The following is a 17,731-nucleotide window of genomic DNA, read 5'->3' on the forward strand; positions in this document are numbered from 1 at the left end:
CCCAGCCGACACCATGACACTGGTCTAGACAAGATCAAATGGATTCACCACGGGTTGCCAGAGGCTTTATGTTTGCATCCTCATCCACTTATCTACGTACACGTATTTCTGTTCAAATACATACTTTTATTTTTGTTGACTTTAGGTCTTAATTTTAAAAAATCTCTTCAAGTGCAAGTTTAATATATGAAGGACATCTGTTAATGGAACAGTAAGTTCCTTATTGTTATGAGTAGAGCAATTCATATGCTTAAAATGAAATGTGTGCTCAGATGGCCTCCTGGCTTGAAACAGAAAGACAAACTCCTGTAGTGAGGTATGTTTGCAGACTGCTGGCAGGTGTGCTCTGTCTCCTGTCACGGCTCAATAATGTTCAATAAAGTTCAAAATATAAAAGCTGCCAAACTAAATCCTCAGTCCTGTAGAACTGGTATTGTTGTCAGATGCTTTGCATGTTTCAGAGTTGAGAGCTCAGAGCGTGGAGCAGGTGCTCTCTGAGAGACCCTGACCACAAGCACCTGTCTGGGAGGTGGTGAGTGCTGGGTGCTCTTCCTGTGCTGCCCATTTTGCACTCCTACCTTCTGTTGAAGGTGTTCCTAGGCATTTGTCATGCGGTTCATGGTATCAACCCTGACTACTTGCAGATGGGTAGCGATTTGCCATTTATTCTTTCATTCACTTCAGTGTGTCAATATTCCTTCCTTTTCCTCTCTCCTTCCCCCCAGAGCAAGATGTTTTTGCCATGAAGCTTAACTTGGTTTATGGCCTTGTCTAAAAAGTGGAACTGAAATGGTGCTCCAGTTCTCTGGGAACAAAACTGTCTCTTTTTAGCACGTTCTCTATGTTTTTCATCTCTTAAGTATGTGCCAAATGTGGAATTAATTGGCTTTGCAAGTGGTCACTAATCTTTCTGATGCTAGGTAGTAGAACTCATTGACACTTTATTAAGACAAATACCATTATCCTAACAAGAAATCTAAACATATGCATTTTTGAAAATGTTGAGGAACTATTATACACCATAACTCTTCTGTCCAGCGTCTTAAGGAGCCTGGGGAAGCACAGGAAATGCCAGTAGTTTTCAGTAACTGGGGAGAGTGGTTGGGCAGGTGCATCTTGTTTAGATGGGAGAAGTTGTTGATTTTGACTATCTGATAATAAACAGCACGTGAACAATTGTGTTGGATTTGGTGTGACTACTCACGTGCATAAATATCACCACATGCTGTATTGCTTTCCTCAGTTTAAGGTCCAGAACTGCATCGTTGTGGGTATGTTCTTTCCTAGACCCACAGAGAAGCACCAGATGTCTTGGCCCTGTAATTGGGCCAAGCATTGGCTTGGCTGAAGCATTAAGGTCCAACTTACAAAAACTTCCTTGAGCTTTTTTCCCTTGATAAATTCAAAGCACTTAGGAGAAAGTGGAAGGAAAAAAAAGAAAGACAGCATCTGACTTTCTTCACAGGGGCAAGTCTCCAGTGTTTTTGCTCTTGCCTTACTTTGTTGCTTATCTGTAGATAGCCCACAACTAGGTAATTACAGATTACTTCAAAGTTTAAAATTTTGAGATGAGTATTGATAGGAAGTAAGGCCACACACATTTGCATTCTGTGACTTGGTGACCATAAGCTTTAGGGTGGCATTTTATGTAGCCAATATTCATGGTAAACATGATCACATCTTATTTCCTCTCCCCCGCCCCCTGAAAATAATTACTTTTTTTTTTTTTTATTTCTTCAAATGTTTGCCATTGATTCTGGAGTGCAATAAGGTTTGCAGTTCATTAAAGTGGGCACAGGCCCAGTCTGTACTGCTACCTTCAAAATTTAATCAGATTGACAGAAAAGGTTGTTATGGTGTATGGCCTTTTTTTTTTTTATGAAATCTAGGCTTTATCTGCACAGAAAATTCTCCTGGAATAAGCTGAAGTGGCAGTTAATGTACCAGTACAACTGCTTATCTGGTTGTCTTTATTTCAGTACAGCATTGCTCCTTTTCTGGTAGCTTGTATTTCTTTGCGTAGCTTCCACTCTGCAATGAAAGTGAGCTGAACCATTTTGTAGTTACTGTGGTGGTAGGGCCATGTCCTTAACCTTGAAGAGCTTATAGGCTGCAAGCATGTTAACTAGTATGTCCAGTGTTTAATCTTTCCTCTCCGCATCTCTCTCAGTGCTCAGACACATGATTAAGATACCATTTGGCAACTAGTCTGCTTTAATTGCTTATGGTGTATGCAAAGTAATGTCATATTTCCGCCCTCCCCCCCTGCTTCTCCTAACCCTCTTTTATTGCAGGTTAAGCTGTGCTTGCAGACAGTTACTTAGCTGCCTGATAATAAACTGTTTAAACCACTGTAATTTCATTATGTGTCTGGACCATCAGACACAAGGCGTTTAAACACCACCTAAAAGGAATCGTCATTTAAAAGCATCATGTAAGCTCAATATAATTCAAAAAAGTACAATCTGTGTGTATGAAGAGGAGATGTGGATGCTTTTAAGAAGAAGCATCTGCTTTATAAATACGAGCTATGAAAGGCTTCCAAATGTCCCCTCTGTTCGTCAAATGTGAATGTGATCTTCTCCTAGAAAGCCATCTGGAGTAGGCATGCTACAGTCGCTATCTCGCTCGGTGCCACTGTCCTATCTGTGCCTCAGAGTGACTTGTCTCGCTACCGCACACTCGATATTAGTGATTGTTTCATGGGTTTCTTTGAATGTCAAGTTTGTTGCCAGGCTTGGGCGCATCATAAAAATATTTTGTCTCTAATGTGCTGGGGTTTGGGTTTTTTTGTGATTTTTTTTTTTTTTTTCTTTCCTTTCCCCTGCCTTCCCCACAGAAATATTGTGAAAGGAATGAGGAGTCTACGAGAAATACTACGGACTGTGGAAACAAAAGCTGCTCAGACCTTCAAAATGGTAAGGGGAATGAATGGGAGATGGGAAGGTGGGGTAATCTGCTGTGCAGGAATTCTCTCTATTAATGAGAGCAGTAGGACAAAAATGTATTTGTCCTCACCTGATTGATTGCTGCCTTTTTTTCTTTTTTTTTCTTTTTTTTGTTACTTTTTGAAGTGATGTATCAAATGATGCACTTAATTCAAAGACCTGCCCAACTGAAACTCCCTGAGCCTTCAGACCTGGGCACGTAGGTTACTTTTGCGGGTTTTTTTCAGTGCATCTTCTAGCACTGGTAGAAATAGGGATTTAGTTTGACAATGCTGTCCTCAGGTGATAATGTCTTGTTTACTTTCTTGCTTTTCAGTTATGTGCGTGCACACCTTTTTGCATTTGCATGTAGAAGCATTAAATACTTCTGGCTCTTGCAACAAGCAGTGGTTTTTTAGACTCAAGTGCTTCAGTGTTCTTCCTGTAAAACTCCTTTCAATACAGTACAGAGTGATTTTAATTTTTTTAAATTTTTTTTTTGTTGATGTTGGCATTCTGAATCCTGTTATCCTGAGTGCCTCTGGTAAAGAAGTTATGGAGAAAGTTGTTTATGTGCCTGTTTAACTTCTTAGACCTTTACCTGGTTCTTCCCTGTCTCCCCTTTAAGAGATCTTGTCCTGAAGTTACTCAGGAGGTGACAAGGAGTCCATTCTCAACAGCATGGAGAATTGCAGTCTTGAGAACATGAATGAAAACTTTGCAGCCCTAAAAGCATTGACGTTGATACGACTAAACTTGTTTTGTGCTTGGTTCAGCTTTGTGTTTTGTGTAATTCCAGAGAAGTTCGGCAAGGGAGGTGGGCATGGGTTTGCATGATGGAGATGGAGAGTGCCAGGTTCCAATGGATGGACTGACTGTGTGTCTAGCTCACATGCAAATGCAGAGCTAAAATGAAAGTGCGAGCAGAAAGGGTATCCTGGGTGCTTTTTTGCCTAGGTTCCTCGCATCTGTGTGTTTTGGAACTTCTGTTCTGGAAATGAATCTTCTTGTTGCCTTGGGATCACCTTATATGCCTAATTAAGAATACAGATGCATGTGGAAGTTTGTGCAGGGAATTAGAAGAAGTGACTTAAATAACTGTCACACTCAGATAGCTGCATCCTTTTCCAGATTGAGATCAGGGTTCAGGGGATTTTTTTTGCTTGCCTGTTTTATCATTTTTGCTGAAATGAGTCTAACCATCTGCTGTTCCTATACCATGACAGAACGTGGCACTCAAATGCTCCTGTCCCTGAGCATCTGGGGAGAGCTGTACAACACCCCTGGGGGATTTATCCCTAAGGGGAAATCTGAAGGTGTTTGTCCAATGTTTTTTCCTGGGATTTCCATTTTACAGGAAGTTGCATTTTCATTTTCTTATTTTTAAAGAGCTGTCAAGAGAGCAAAGGGAGGAACGTGCTTAATTAAACAAGTTTTTCAAGCATGAAAATGAAACACATGATTTTTTTTTTTTGCCTAATTTGTGGGATCACAGTGTTCTTCAAGCATAATGATGGGTTTTTTTAGCCAGAGGCAGTAATAACATAAACCAGAGTCTTGGCCTGTTCTGGTTTGTTTGGTCTTATTCAAAACAAGACTGAAGCTAATTTACACAGCTACTGTACTGTATGTTAAAATCAAAGACACTAGAAGTATTTGGTGCTTGCCTTTTGAAAGGCTTATCACAAATTGTACTCCTACTTCTGTGTGAACCAGTAGAGATCTTTCTGTGGCTGGCGTATTATTTTTCCCTCCTCTCTAAAAAGAGAGTTGGCTCCTCAGGGTAAAACTGACTAAATAATTGCACACTGGGACGATAAAATGATACTGGCTAATGTCGCAGGGCCCTAGGCCATTTTGCTCATGGTTACTTCCTGTAAAATGCGTAGAAGAGCCTACAGAAGGGTTCCTGTAACTTGTCAGTAGGAGTGCATGGAAGGTCTTGGGGTTTCCAGGGCGTTGTGTGTGACAACATTTCTTTGAGGCACCATCATACGTTCAGATCACTTTGCCATTTGCTAGGTACATCTATGAAACCTCACTTTCTGGTGTTTAAGAAACAACGCACGCTACTGTGGTTGCATTTTAGACTAATTCAGTGAATTCATGTGTGGTGAGGTGGATGAAATGAAAGAACCTTGCATCAAAATAAGTTATTTTTCTGAATCTGTTAACAGGAACTTTTAACCTCAGTATGATTTATTTGGTCCTATAGATGTCATACCTTAACTAGAGTAATGCGTCAGTTTATCAATCGTACCTATCCTGGTATTTGAAAGAAAATGACTCTTGGTGGCCTCATAACACATCTCTAAGTGTAAATTGCATATAAAATACATATTGCAGTAGTCAAGGAAGTTCCAAAATAATATTTATAAGTATTAGGACAGAAGAACTGAAGTTTTAGCCTGCCTCTGTTCTGTGCCGTATTTACTTTACAGCTTAGAGTGCTGTGCTGCTTAGGATTCACAGAAGATACTACCCATTTTGATGTCTCTGTGCTTGTTTGCATGTTCATCTATTTACAGTGCAAAAAACTAGAGATTTGTTGGGTGGGGGACAAAGACAAATACCAAAGATAGTTTTGCTAAGTCAAGTTAACTTGCCTCCTTTTGGGCCCAGCTTGCCAGCTATGTGTGTGAACTGGAAAGCAAGTATTTAAGGATCCTTGGCCACTCGATGGTCAAAAAAGTGCATGTTATGTTGCTGTCTTAATATAAAGTTCCTAACCCTCTTCTCTCCTCCCTCCATTATTGCAACAAAAAGAGAGAAGCATACAGAGATGAAGCTCTAAAAGGCTGCAGGAAGAGTGATACTAACAGATAAAGGGTTGATCTTTTAAACTTGATACAAAAGTAGCCTCTGGGCTGAGACTTGCATACAAAATTCTGAGGCTGAGAATACAGTGGAGTGCCATCGTACTCTAACATAGTAACATTTGTGAGCTTTGTCTCAGCGGTCCGTGTGGCAATCAGTTGTCTTCATTCACCAAAGTGTCCCTTGCTGTCAGGCCTTTTTGATACTTTTTTCCTACAGCGTTGCAACAAGATCATGTAAATGCAGAAGGCTGGCCTTTTCAGAGGAGGGAAGAAACTGCCACTGCTGTAGACTTTCTGGCAACTGTTTTAGCTACTTTACCTTTCTGAAGAGTGGTACTGTCATTCTGTTGGTACATCTCCTTCCCAAGGTGGAACATGGGGAGGGGTGAATCTTTTGTGTTGGAGGATTCACTGATGTCTCTTTTTCTGTACTGATCTCTAGACTGCAGCCAAACAGCTAGCCCAAGTACTTCTCCATTCTCTCAGTGAAGACTGTTACTGGAGCCCTTTATCTGATCCGCTTCCTGAGTTCATGAACAAGGAAGATCAGTCTTATGTTAGCAATCTTCTTTGTCGGAGGCCCGAGCTGTACACAGAAGAGAAGTAAGCGTTCTTTTTTATTTCAGTTTATTGGCAGGAGGAAGGAGAGTGAGCGCTCTTCGGTACTGCGAATTATGTCACTGATTAATGTAGTAGTTTTGTGTGTTCTCGTTTTTAACTTCCCATCAAAAGGCCTGCTGGAAAAATAAAGCATTAAACCTTGAGTGTTTGATTTTTTTCCCCCAGGAAGGAAGAAAATCCAACCAAATAGCTGTCTTTGCTATGAAATGGAAATAATATATTTATGGTTCAGTATAGCTCATCTAGGATATATTGCAGAGCTTTTAATTGTGAGAGCCTGCAAAAGAAGGTATTGCCTAGCAAATGAATTATGCATGAGATGTTTCAAGTTACTGCTCCTCTTGTGAAATGAGAAAGAGGCTGACAGGATAATTCTTGACCTTCCTAAGAAAAGTGTGTTCTGTCTTTCAGTGCGTACTGCCCTCAAGACAACGTAGAAGAGGCTCTTCTTCTCCTCTTAATCAGTGAATCCATGGTAAGCCAAAAATGAGTTTGTAATACTAGTAACACAAAGGAATATGTAGCATTTCCATGTCAAGTGTTCTGGTTGGTTTTGTTTACAGAATCTTCCCTAGATAAACAGAAGCAAGGATTTGGCTGCTGAACAGGAAATGCTATTTATTCCTTTGTTAGTGACACCACTTTTATTAAGTAGAACGTCAGTGAAGGGTTTCGGGAATTGTCAGGAAGAGGAAGTGTCTGCATTCACCATAGCTGCATGCAGGTTCTGACATCCAGATACATTGTCCGTAGACTGATGTTTCCATTCAAAACAGCTGTGTGGATTTATGGATCAAGAATGAGAGGAAGGGAGCCTTGCCTAATTCCAGGTATGATGGTGGTACCTGCTGTTTGGCATTTGTAGGATACAACGTCCTGCTTACATTCCTTAGGGAACGCTTGCAGGGATATTATTTTAGCTGTTTCAGTCCTGAGTGATCTTTGGCAGTTTCTGATACTGATGATACAGGGAGTTTTGTCACATGCAGAAACATCCATAATGAACTACAGTGAAATAATTAGATTTCTTCTATTTATAACGTTAGTTGTTTTAAAAAATCCCTTTAAAAGGAAAGGAAAAAAGTGGAGAAAAACAACTGCCTGGAAAACTGCATGGTAATGTTTGATCATGTTCTGAGAAGATGCAAACCTACAGAAAATGTGTAAGGAATGTTTTCTGAAAACGTGTAAGGAAAGTTACTTTGCTTTAAATACTGGGTTGTCACTTGTAGCTCAAAGTGAGATTTGAAAACCTTGGAGCATCAATGACCCTCTTAGGAACTTTTAAACAGCTTTCAGACAAGTTGAAAAGAGATACTATGGAAACTTTGTTTTGTTTTTTTGCTTCCTTCAGTTTTTCTTTGTCTGGTTCTTCTGGCTCAAGTCCTTCCCCTTTCCTGCAAACTTCTTCAGAAAATGGCAATTTAATATTCTTTGCTTTTAAAACTTGGGGAAAAATTGAAGAGGAACCACCCTAAAATAGTAAACTGACTTAAAAATCACGTACATCTGAGTGTTACTAGACTTTGTGCTTTTTAGTGCTTTCTAGATTAAGCCTCTACAGTACATCTGCTTTGTGTTTTCAAGGGCTTTTCTGCAGTTAGAAGGGCTTTTCATAACTGGAAATGGAGACTCCAGGAGTGAGGGCTTGTAGAACACCACATGCACTTCTATGAAAATCAGAAGAACTCGTGTCAGTGTCGCTTGTCAGGGCTGATCCAAGCGGGAGGAGGAGGATCAGGGGTCTGGAGCAGCGACAGTACTGGCTGCCTCAGCCTTTTCTGGGACTGGACTTGCAGTCAGAAAGGCCTTGTGGGACCTTAAACTCTATAATCTTGTTCTGCTGAGGTGGATGAAAGTTATCCCTGTTTTATCTAATATGTGTAAAATGGTGAACTGGTCCTGGAACTAAGTTACAGATGAAGCAGTGTGAAAATGCTATTGATAGGAACTGGACTGCTGTGCTGACTTCAAGGCTAAATAAATAAGCTTGTGTTTGCTTAAGTGCTGTCTTCTATATATAGGAACTTTCTGGAGGTAGATGCAAGGCATTTTGATCTGCTGCATATAAAGCACTTTAAATAATCAAAGATCTTCTAGTAGAGCGCTGCAGGAACCATAACTGTCTTTCTGTTTTTTGGGAAATGGAATATCTGAGCTTTCCTCTTGCACTAGCAATAGGCTTGCCATGAGTTTATTGTTTTAACAAAAAACACAGGGCAAGTCTATAGAAATACAGCTGTGTATAGAAATACACTTAGGAACCACAGGAACGTGCTTCCTAAGTGAAGAAACAGAGGGAGCAATCTGATTCTTACGTATGTTTGCAATCCATAAATGTTTTCCTGTAGTTTTACTGTTACGGTACTAAGAAGGGGAAATTTTGTTTAATTTATGACATGAGACATCTTTTCCATGACAGCTTTGTTGTAGGCTAGTGAGTTTTCTCATGTACAGGTTTGTTTGTTTTAAGTTTTTTGTTTTGTTTTTTAAAACTTGCTGAAGCTCATGGAAAATGAGTTAACAAGAAGCAAGTTTCCAGTTGAGGTCTCCCTAATGATATAATGTTAACAACTGAATAAAACATATTTTCCTTCCTGGAGAGAGTGTCAGTGGCAAGCGATAATGATATGTTTCTGTAGGCCAGTAAGCAACATAGTTGGTGTTCCTGGATTTTGGTTGGATTAGGCGTTCTTTCAGTATTTACAATTATGAACCCCTTAAAATGAAACAGAAGTATACAATTAGGTTGGCTTGCTGGGAGCTCTCCAGCTTCTCTGACACTTTGATTGCTCTGTCAGAGCAAAACTCACCAGAAGGGTACTTTTCCTGTCTGATTTTTAAAGAGACAAAAGAGCAACCATGCCATTATAACTCTTTTGCAGGACCATAAAGCCAAACAGCTGCTCCACATGCCTGTTCCTGACTTTTGCCACTCCAAAATGAGCTCAAGGGGGACAAAATTGTGGGGGGAAGGACAGAAAAATTGTCAGCACATGGAGGGGACACAGAGCAAAGATGTACTGGGGAGGAGCATAAATCATCAGAGAACCTCAAAATAATTATGTGATAAATTTGATGAAAAGGAGACATGGTAGCAAGAAGTATACATCTGGAACACCTTTTTTTTCCCCTCCAAGCCATACAGGGAGGGAGTAGATCAGTGCTAGGTAGTTTGGTGCTGAAATTCACTCTTTTTTTCTGTTTGTCTTGCCTTCCTAAGGTGAAGCTAACATCTACTTCACCAGGATCTGTGCAACACCCCAGAAGACATTATGGGGGTTACCAGAACTGTTCCTGTAAGGGGGAAGGGAAGAAAAGAAATCACCTTTAAGGCTTTAAGACCCTACATTCCAGCACACCTCTGGCTCTTAGTGGTGCTGGGTTCTGGCTTGTGATGCTGCCCCAGCTTTTCTTATCTTTACCTTGCATTGGAAGGGAGCCATTTCGCATGTTCTGGTGGGATGAAATGAGAATATTTTCTAAAGGGGTAATTAAGGGTTCCTTCAGTATTTCACTCACTCTGCCTCTGAGCCTAAGTATGTAAAAATTTTTCAGATGACCAAATGACACGGTAGCCTCTTTCATAGCTTTGAAGATGCTTCTGTGGGTGTATTAACACTTCCAGTGAAAGCCTGGGGCCCCTTTCCTCATGACACTCTCCTGAGTTGCCTCCTGTATTCTTTCTGTCCCATTGAAAATGGGAACCTATTTTCATAAGCTAAGGCATCTTAGCAAACAATGAAAAGAATTCCGGTTGTTGAGTTTGGCAAATGCTCCTCCTCCATGCCAGCTGTTATTTAGTCACGGTGGTTGGCTGTAGAGTTCTCATGAAGGAATCTAGTGAAACAAATCGGGCAGCCTGAAGATTATCACAGTCAGGGCTGTCTTTAGTGGGTTTTGTGGCCTCCTGGATAAATTCTTGCACAGCCCAAGTTATGGTATGGATGGGCTGCATTTGTGAGAGGAGAAAAATGCTCTCCTTCAGACCAAGGAGGTGGCCAGCTGGTGACAGCCTTTACAAGCTGAGGCTGTGGTAGAATGTTGTGTTCCTATCACATGTTGGAAAAAATGAACTGGCCTATTTTTAAACCACTGCATTTAACCCATCAAAACCAGTGGCACTGTGTTTGTGGGGAGAACCAAGCGCATATCATGACTTGCTGTGGTGTGGTTTCTCTGCATCATGTTACCAGTGGGAACAGCACTGGTTCTGCCATCAGGGACTCTGGTGCTTTGTGCTGCGGGGCGTAGGCAAGGGAGGTTTGGCAGGAGTAACCCTTAGCTGCAGTTTTGTTTATTTTAATAACCATTCTCAGGAGTATTCTGAGTTGACTGCACTGCCCCTTAAAATCAGCCAGAAGTTTCTCAGAGCCAGGAATGGAACACTTTCTATTACTTTGTGTTTACTTTTGAGGTTAAAAAAAAAGAAAAAGTTCTTTGCACTTAGAAACCTTGACTTCTTGAATCTGAGATCCAACGTACAGTCTAAAATTCTTTTATTCAGCCCTTGGCAATGCTGGCTCTTACAACTGGGGATTCTGACTGGTGCGGTCCACCAAACATACCAGGTAACATGGATTTTTTTTTTTTTTTTTTTTTTTTTGGCTCTGGGTTCACTCATACTGAAAATGAAGTTCCTTGTATCCAAAACTAATAAATTCTGTGCCTGTGTAACAAAGATTAGAAATGTCATTCCCATCTTATCTCTGATTTGACTCCCTAAAGGCGATTTGACCTTGGAGAGCCTGAGAGCACAGAACAGATGGTGAGGGGGGAAGTAAGATAGTGGGTCTTGTCCTGTTCTTTTTACTGGTGAGAGCAAACTCATGGCTGTCAGCATGCCTTTAATGGAATAAAATTAAACCCATGTATTTTTAAACACAGAAATAATTAAAACCTGTTAACTCTGCAGTTCCTAGCCTTTATAAAATAATGCCGTCCAACAAATGGGTTGGTAAAGAAGAAGAATCTCTTGTTGCTTTTGTAGGAATTTTTTTTTTTTTTTTGAATGACAGCAAGAGCAGTGGTGATACAACAACTGGATGACCATCATTAGTATTTTCTTGAGGGCTATTGGACTATGGCAGCTGAAAGAGACAACTGGGGACAGGATTGCCTGCTCTGTTGGTTCCTGCCAAATCACAGCCGTGCACTTACAATAGCAAGCCCGGTTGTCTCTAACTGGTCTGCAAGGCAAAGCTATGTGTTTGGGACCTGCAAAGGTGGATTGCAGGATGTTTCTAGTGGGAAATACACCACCTATGTTAATTGCCTCTTGAATAAATAGTTCTAATGTGAATTGCTGAAGACAGGATAGAGAGGTTTTTTTTTTCTGCTTTGCAGTAGGAAGTCTGTTTCCGAACTTGCAAGGAGGATGCAAATTCTTGGAAGATAGTTTTCTAAATGCAGATTACTGATAGCAAATATATGACTTTGTTACCCAAGACAGTATCCATAAACAAATTTCATTACTTTCTCCCTCTCTCTTTCTTTTGTGTAGGGTTGTTGGTCTGTTCTGTCTGGGGGGGGTATGTCTGTCTTGCTTTCAGTGATGTTTTCAGAATTAGTTCTGCTACAAGATGTTAAAATATACTTGGTGAGAGATAAGATATATCTATATGGTCATATTTGATAACCAATAATAATGGGTTGTTTTGCTGAGACACCCGAATGGGGTACCAGTCACTTGTGATCTATTGCCTACCAGAAATGAGACAGATGCCACACAGTTCACAAGGCAGTAAGTTTTCATTTGCTGTGCTTCTGGTCTGAAATGGAGCAAGTTGTGGTATCGTGGGTGTGGCTGGAGTATGGTATTTCCTCCCTGTTCCACCTGCTTCCCATTTTCACAGCAGCTTTGCAGTCAACCCTGAATATTTTCTTTGTATATGTTAGTGAGGGGAACCTTCAAGTGCTGTGTAGAGATCATCAATAACTTAGGTGAAAAGTCAGTAGCCTCTTCGATGTGAATGGGTCCTTGCCATTACTAAGAATTCATTCCTTTGGTTGGCCGTACAGGCAAAACAGCCAGAATGGAGATCCAAAGGACATGGGCTAAATATTTCCCAGCTTTTAGCAGTAGAGGCATCAATTGCATGATTTCAAAGGCTTGTTGTCAATCTTACACACATAGCATTTGTTTTTCTCTCTTAATGCTAGTACTGAATCACACCAATTACATTATTACAGTACACTGTGTAAAACATGCTGCCGTTCTGTATAGATGGGTTGCAGTGGATCTGGCAATTATGTCTATTATGAAAAGACAAAAGTTGAACATTAGAATGCCCATGAATTAGGGGGCAGGCAGCAGGCACTCATTAAAGATTTTAATTGCTTTCTTTTTCTTCTTTGGAAAAAAGCAGGGGGAGCCATGTTTCAAAGTGAGCAATTAAAGGATACTTCATAGCTAATTGCTGTGAGAAGGGGCTGCGACGTGGAATATGCTCTACTGTAATTCATATGATTGCTTGACGTTTTATTAAGAAGCACATCTTTGTACTGTGGTAAAATTTAATTTTCTGCCACGTAACTGCATGCGTAATAACTGCTGAAGTAATGGCTGTTTGGATTTGCTGTGGCTCTCTTCCTTTCCGCATGTAATAAACATGCCAAAAATAAGCTGTAGTTATCAGGGTCATTAATGTACAGCAAATCCTCTGTGTGTTATCTAGTTATCTTATCTAGTTTGCAGGTAAGTATATTGTATATGTGGATAGGAAGGCACAAGCTGTCTGTAGCTCAGCAGGGTCATTAGTTAAATTGCAGATCTCCCAGAAAGGCAGATCTCTTCCCTGCTATCAGAGCCAGTGTGGGTCTGAAAGTCCTATATTGTTGTATTGTTGCAGTTTGGAGCAGGACCTAAAAAGCCCTGCTAAGCCCCAGCTGGTTCTGTGCCTGGTCAGGTTGAACACCTGAGTTGGGCTTCAAGCGTGATACAGAGACATCAGCATGGCTGAGCGCTGGGTTGGCTTGGGGTACCAGCCTGTGCTGGAGCCTTTTGGATGTTGTGGCCTGCAGGCTGGCTGTGTCCCTGGGCTGCGGAAAGGGAGGGCTGAAGGTGCTCGCTGTCCTGTGTGCTGCTTAGTCTGGGCTGACTACAGGATGTGTCTTGTCTCCCCAGATAGGATTGGTGTCATGTCTGAGCCAGATGCATGCACAGCTAATTGTGTTTAATGCATCCCAAAATAAGCAAATGTGATGCATCTCTGGGTTGCTCCATTACCGCGGAGTACCTCAAATAAAGGGGCATTGATTGTATGTTTTTGCTCTGTATAATGCAAGTTACACTAACTCCCGATGGTGAAATTCCTGTTGGTAGTATTAGTGACCTTCTCCATCCCACACAACAGCCTCGGAGAGAGGTTCTCTTCTTTTAATGGTGTGATTCACCGTCTCTCTCCATCCTGCTTGTGTGGTGTGAGGCATGTCTGTGTGACAATGGGAACAGCTTAAAGGGAAGACTCATGCTGGGGGTGTGGAAAATGTATTTGTAGCTATGTTTTACTGCTGCTTATAGTGGAGGAGGAGGAAGTAATGCGGTAGGACAAATTATGTTATTGATGCACTGTTTAGAGATCAGTGTTCTACAAATAACCTTTTTTCCATTTGTATTCAGGAAAATTAATGGTCTGAAACAACAGAAACAGATATTGAAAAAATATTGGTGTAAATGGCTTAGAATTTTTGCATTCTCAAATGCAAAATGAAATATCTCTCTGTGTGTACATTTCAGTAAGTAAAATTCCCCATCCAACAGAATCAGTGTATTCCATGTTGCAGTAACTCTACAACTATTTTGCACCAGTACTTACCAGTGATTGTCAGGATTTCTTACTGCCAAACTGAAGTTTACAAAAACATAAACGAAGATAAAGACAAAAATTGGCTAATGGTGATCTGGGTCACAGCACCCTTCCTCCTGTGAGAGGCAGGCCACAGAAGCATGCCAATTTCCCTGAGTGGGTTTCAAGAAATAGTGATTCACGTTCCCTTCTCCACCCTCCTGTATGTAACACGGCAGTAGTAAATGATACCTTGAGCCTTGGGATGATGATTTACATTAGACACACCATGTTCTTGCTACTGTTCAATCAGTTTGTTATGAGGTTTGCACCTTTTGGTTTTGTTTTGGTTTTGTTTTTTTAATATCTCTGTGATAAAGCCGGAACTCCGTGATTTTTTTTGAGCAGCTGGAATTACCAATTGGAAATAGGTTCAGTATTAGAAAAATTGTTGGGAGAGAAGTGGCGATGAATTTGCTCATTGGCAACTTTTATGCATGCAAGTATAGAGAGTGATAGATTGCAGAGACCTTCTATGCCTTTGAGATTTGAAAGCTTGAACAAAATAAGCAGGTTTATGACCTTCTTGGAAAGAATATTAGTCATGCCTATGCATATGTTGTTTTTAACTGCTGTTTGCTTAGGTAAAGTACGATATGTACAATATGTTCAGTCTGACTGCAATTTTAGAATGTTGCATCCTTGTAATATGTCTCATATTCCTGCTTATTGCAGGATTTGGGCATGTTCTTCCCTCTAGTACCAATATCTGTTAGCAGACGTTAATGGGCACTCACCAATTCTGATTAATTTTCTATCGGTGCTAATGCATCAACTTAAAAATCATAACTTAGTACTAGATGGATACCCAAAAAAGCATCAGGCTTTGGCCGACTCTGATGAGAGGTTGATGATGAGATTACAAAGCATGGTGGTGCTATCTCAGTAGCTATTTTCTACAAACAATTGTCATAACAGTGTAACCAGTGCAGAAAAAATTGTTAATGCTATTGTATGTAGGAGGATTCACTTGGCAATAAGGATTGTTCTGTATATGCTTTGTCTTTAACTCTCTGAAATAGCAATCTCGGAATCATTCTGTATATGCCTTTACTTCAACTAATTTTTTCATTTTAAAGTAGCAGTTTTGGGTTAAATCCAAACAGAGCTTAAACATCTATTTATTTTTTTTATTCTTATTTGTTTAGTTCTGCTAATAAAAGTAGTCGAGCTATGCTTCTGTACTCTGGTTGCAGGATTTTCTCTTTGAAGTTGGTTTCATTCTCTCATGCAACCTATTGTTCTGAACTATTTTTTTAAAATCACAAATTACGTCTTTTACAGTAACGAAAGAGAAAAATACTTGTGTGGCTATGGTGTAAGTTTATTTGTGCAAACACTAGACTGAGTCTGACCTGTCGGTTTGCCTTTTAACTGCAGTTGCCATTTAGCTCTTGGTTGTGATTGTGTTAGTTGTCAGTAATTGTGTTTGCTGTCTTGGCTGGAGGTTGTGATGAAGAGTGCTTGGAACTGGGGCATTACACAGATAAGATCATGATGAAACAGCTGCAGCTTAATCATAATGAAATATGCGTGGGCTTTAAGGGCTGCATATTCTGGAAATTTTTATTACACTTAATTCCCATGTTTAACCTTTTTAGGAAAAAAAAATCTCCCTGCAATTAGAAAGAAATAGATGTAAGATTACAGTAGAGTAAGTATTATAAAATAAATCTCATAACCTGCTTCAGGGAGGGAATGTTTTGTTTGTCTTTGCCCCAGGTGAAACTGCTGGCAATCTTCTAATTTTTTGGATCTTTTATATGTCTAGACCTGAATGTCTGATGTTGCACCCTTTCAGCTGAGGAGCCCAAGGCAGCGTATCTGTGCGATCAGTCAGTGCTAGCGCTCAATGGCATCCAGCACTGCCTCTCTCAGAGGTTAGGCAGTCTGGGTGAAGTCCTCTGCGTTTGGAAATCAGAGGGACTTTTCCGTTTACTCTGGGATTGAAATCTTCCTCTTTGTGCTCAGAAAACAGAGAGGCTGGGATCTTGAGGTAAATCTGAGTCTATAGCATATGGTATTTTGGGACATCCTCACAAATTGCTAGACTGATCATTTTCTGTCAAAAGTAATGTTTCTTTTTGATCTAGGCTGAGCAATGCACTGATAGATTATGAAAAACTAACACTTGAAGGTTTTGGTTTTTTTTAATTATTTGGTATTGCGTTGCCCAAACCTCTAATTGCATTAAATTGATGACAGGCAAATCTGATTACTAAGGCAACCTGCTCAAACTAAAAAATAAAAAGTGAATAGCAGAAAAGAAGAGCAAAAATACATGCTATTAGGAAGAAATCAAGTGCAGACACAGAAGGTAAAATATCAACCATGGAAGCAGTTATCACAGTTGCAGGCAATTGAAGTAATAAGGAATGTGGTTTAAGAATGGCCTTGAATTTCTAATTATTGAGGAAATGGGATCTGGTAGGTCTGTTTCCTAATGCTTTAATTCTGTGAAACAAATCCAGATGAGGTATTCCTAGCAGTTCCTTTCTGTACATACAGCTATCTTCTTGAGTTTGCTTCATGTGGATAAAAAGTAACTGTATGGAAACACCGTCCTTATGTTGGGATGGGTTAAAAAAAAAAAAGTCTCGAGATGATTTTAAACAAAATGCCACGGATGATGGGTGGAACTTCCTATGGAGGAGTCAGTTCTCTCTTGCTCTTTTGCGGTCTGATGCTCCATTTGTGTCTGTGCCCAGGCAAACCGCGACGCAGTGATTAGCCGAGCCCCAGACCAGCAGGATGACCGAGCTGTCAGCCTTCGGGATGCTTCTGCAGTCTACGACCTCCTCAGTATCACGCTGGGCAGAAGAGGGCAGTATGTCATGCTTTCTGAGGTACCTCCTCCTGGTTTCTGCTGAAACTTCTACTTGAAACGTGCAAGCAAAGCCTGTCTTTGCAGTAACTTGTCAGGGAAGGTGAAAATGAAGCACACTAGTTGGCAATTAGTAGAAATCGCTACAGACCTATGGCAGCACAGGCCAGAAACGTACACAGAACTGTTTGAGACATTAAAATAATTTATATGTACGCACTTGAACAAAGTGGCCGTCATTTGAAGCGGTGGTGTGTGCTAGCAAGCCCCATTAACTGAGAAGAGGAAAATGATGGCATTAAAAAAAAAAAGTCTGACATTTCTCCCAACATTTATTTCTTAGTGCTTGGAGAGAGCCATGAAGTTTGCGTTTGATGAATTTCATCTCTGGTACCAGCTTGCCCTGTCCATGGTGGCTTGTGGAAAGGTAAGGTTCAAATCAAAGGCCTTAGAAAGGGCATGTTTTCCTCTGGCACAATGTATCTAGCTTACTAGTTTGAATGTGCAGAGTCATGTATTTTGTAGGGGTAGGTGCCATCAGACAGCTACGTAGAAGGACAGTGCTCTCCTTTTAGACTCTGATTGCACTTTGTGATCAGGTTTGTGCATTTGGTGTTTAGTACTGTTCTTTCCATGTGGTGTTTGCTTCTCATTATCAAGGAGAAAATGGATTTTGTGCATAGCTGTGTATTG

The 17,731-nt window shown here is 40.5% G+C and overlaps 1 protein-coding gene across 1 annotated transcript; it reads left to right on the plus strand.

The window, feature by feature from the left end:
- Nucleotides 1–2,844: 2,844 nt before the first annotated feature.
- LOC104075438 (tetratricopeptide repeat protein 7A-like) lies at nucleotides 2,845–17,465 on the plus strand (the record flags this gene model as incomplete). The annotated part of the gene is made up of 5 exons (XM_009575942.1): nucleotides 2,845–2,918; nucleotides 6,189–6,349; nucleotides 6,779–6,842; nucleotides 16,923–17,060; nucleotides 17,382–17,465. Coding segments are annotated over exons 1-5 (510 nt in total), but the record flags the coding sequence as incomplete, so codon positions are not given.
- Between the last annotated feature and the right edge of the window lie 266 nt (nucleotides 17,466–17,731).

The sequence above is a fragment of the Fulmarus glacialis genome, unplaced genomic scaffold (genome assembly GCF_000690835.1).
Source record: "Fulmarus glacialis isolate BGI_N327 unplaced genomic scaffold, ASM69083v1 scaffold46364, whole genome shotgun sequence".
Classification (NCBI taxonomy): Eukaryota; Metazoa; Chordata; class Aves; order Procellariiformes; family Procellariidae; genus Fulmarus; species Fulmarus glacialis.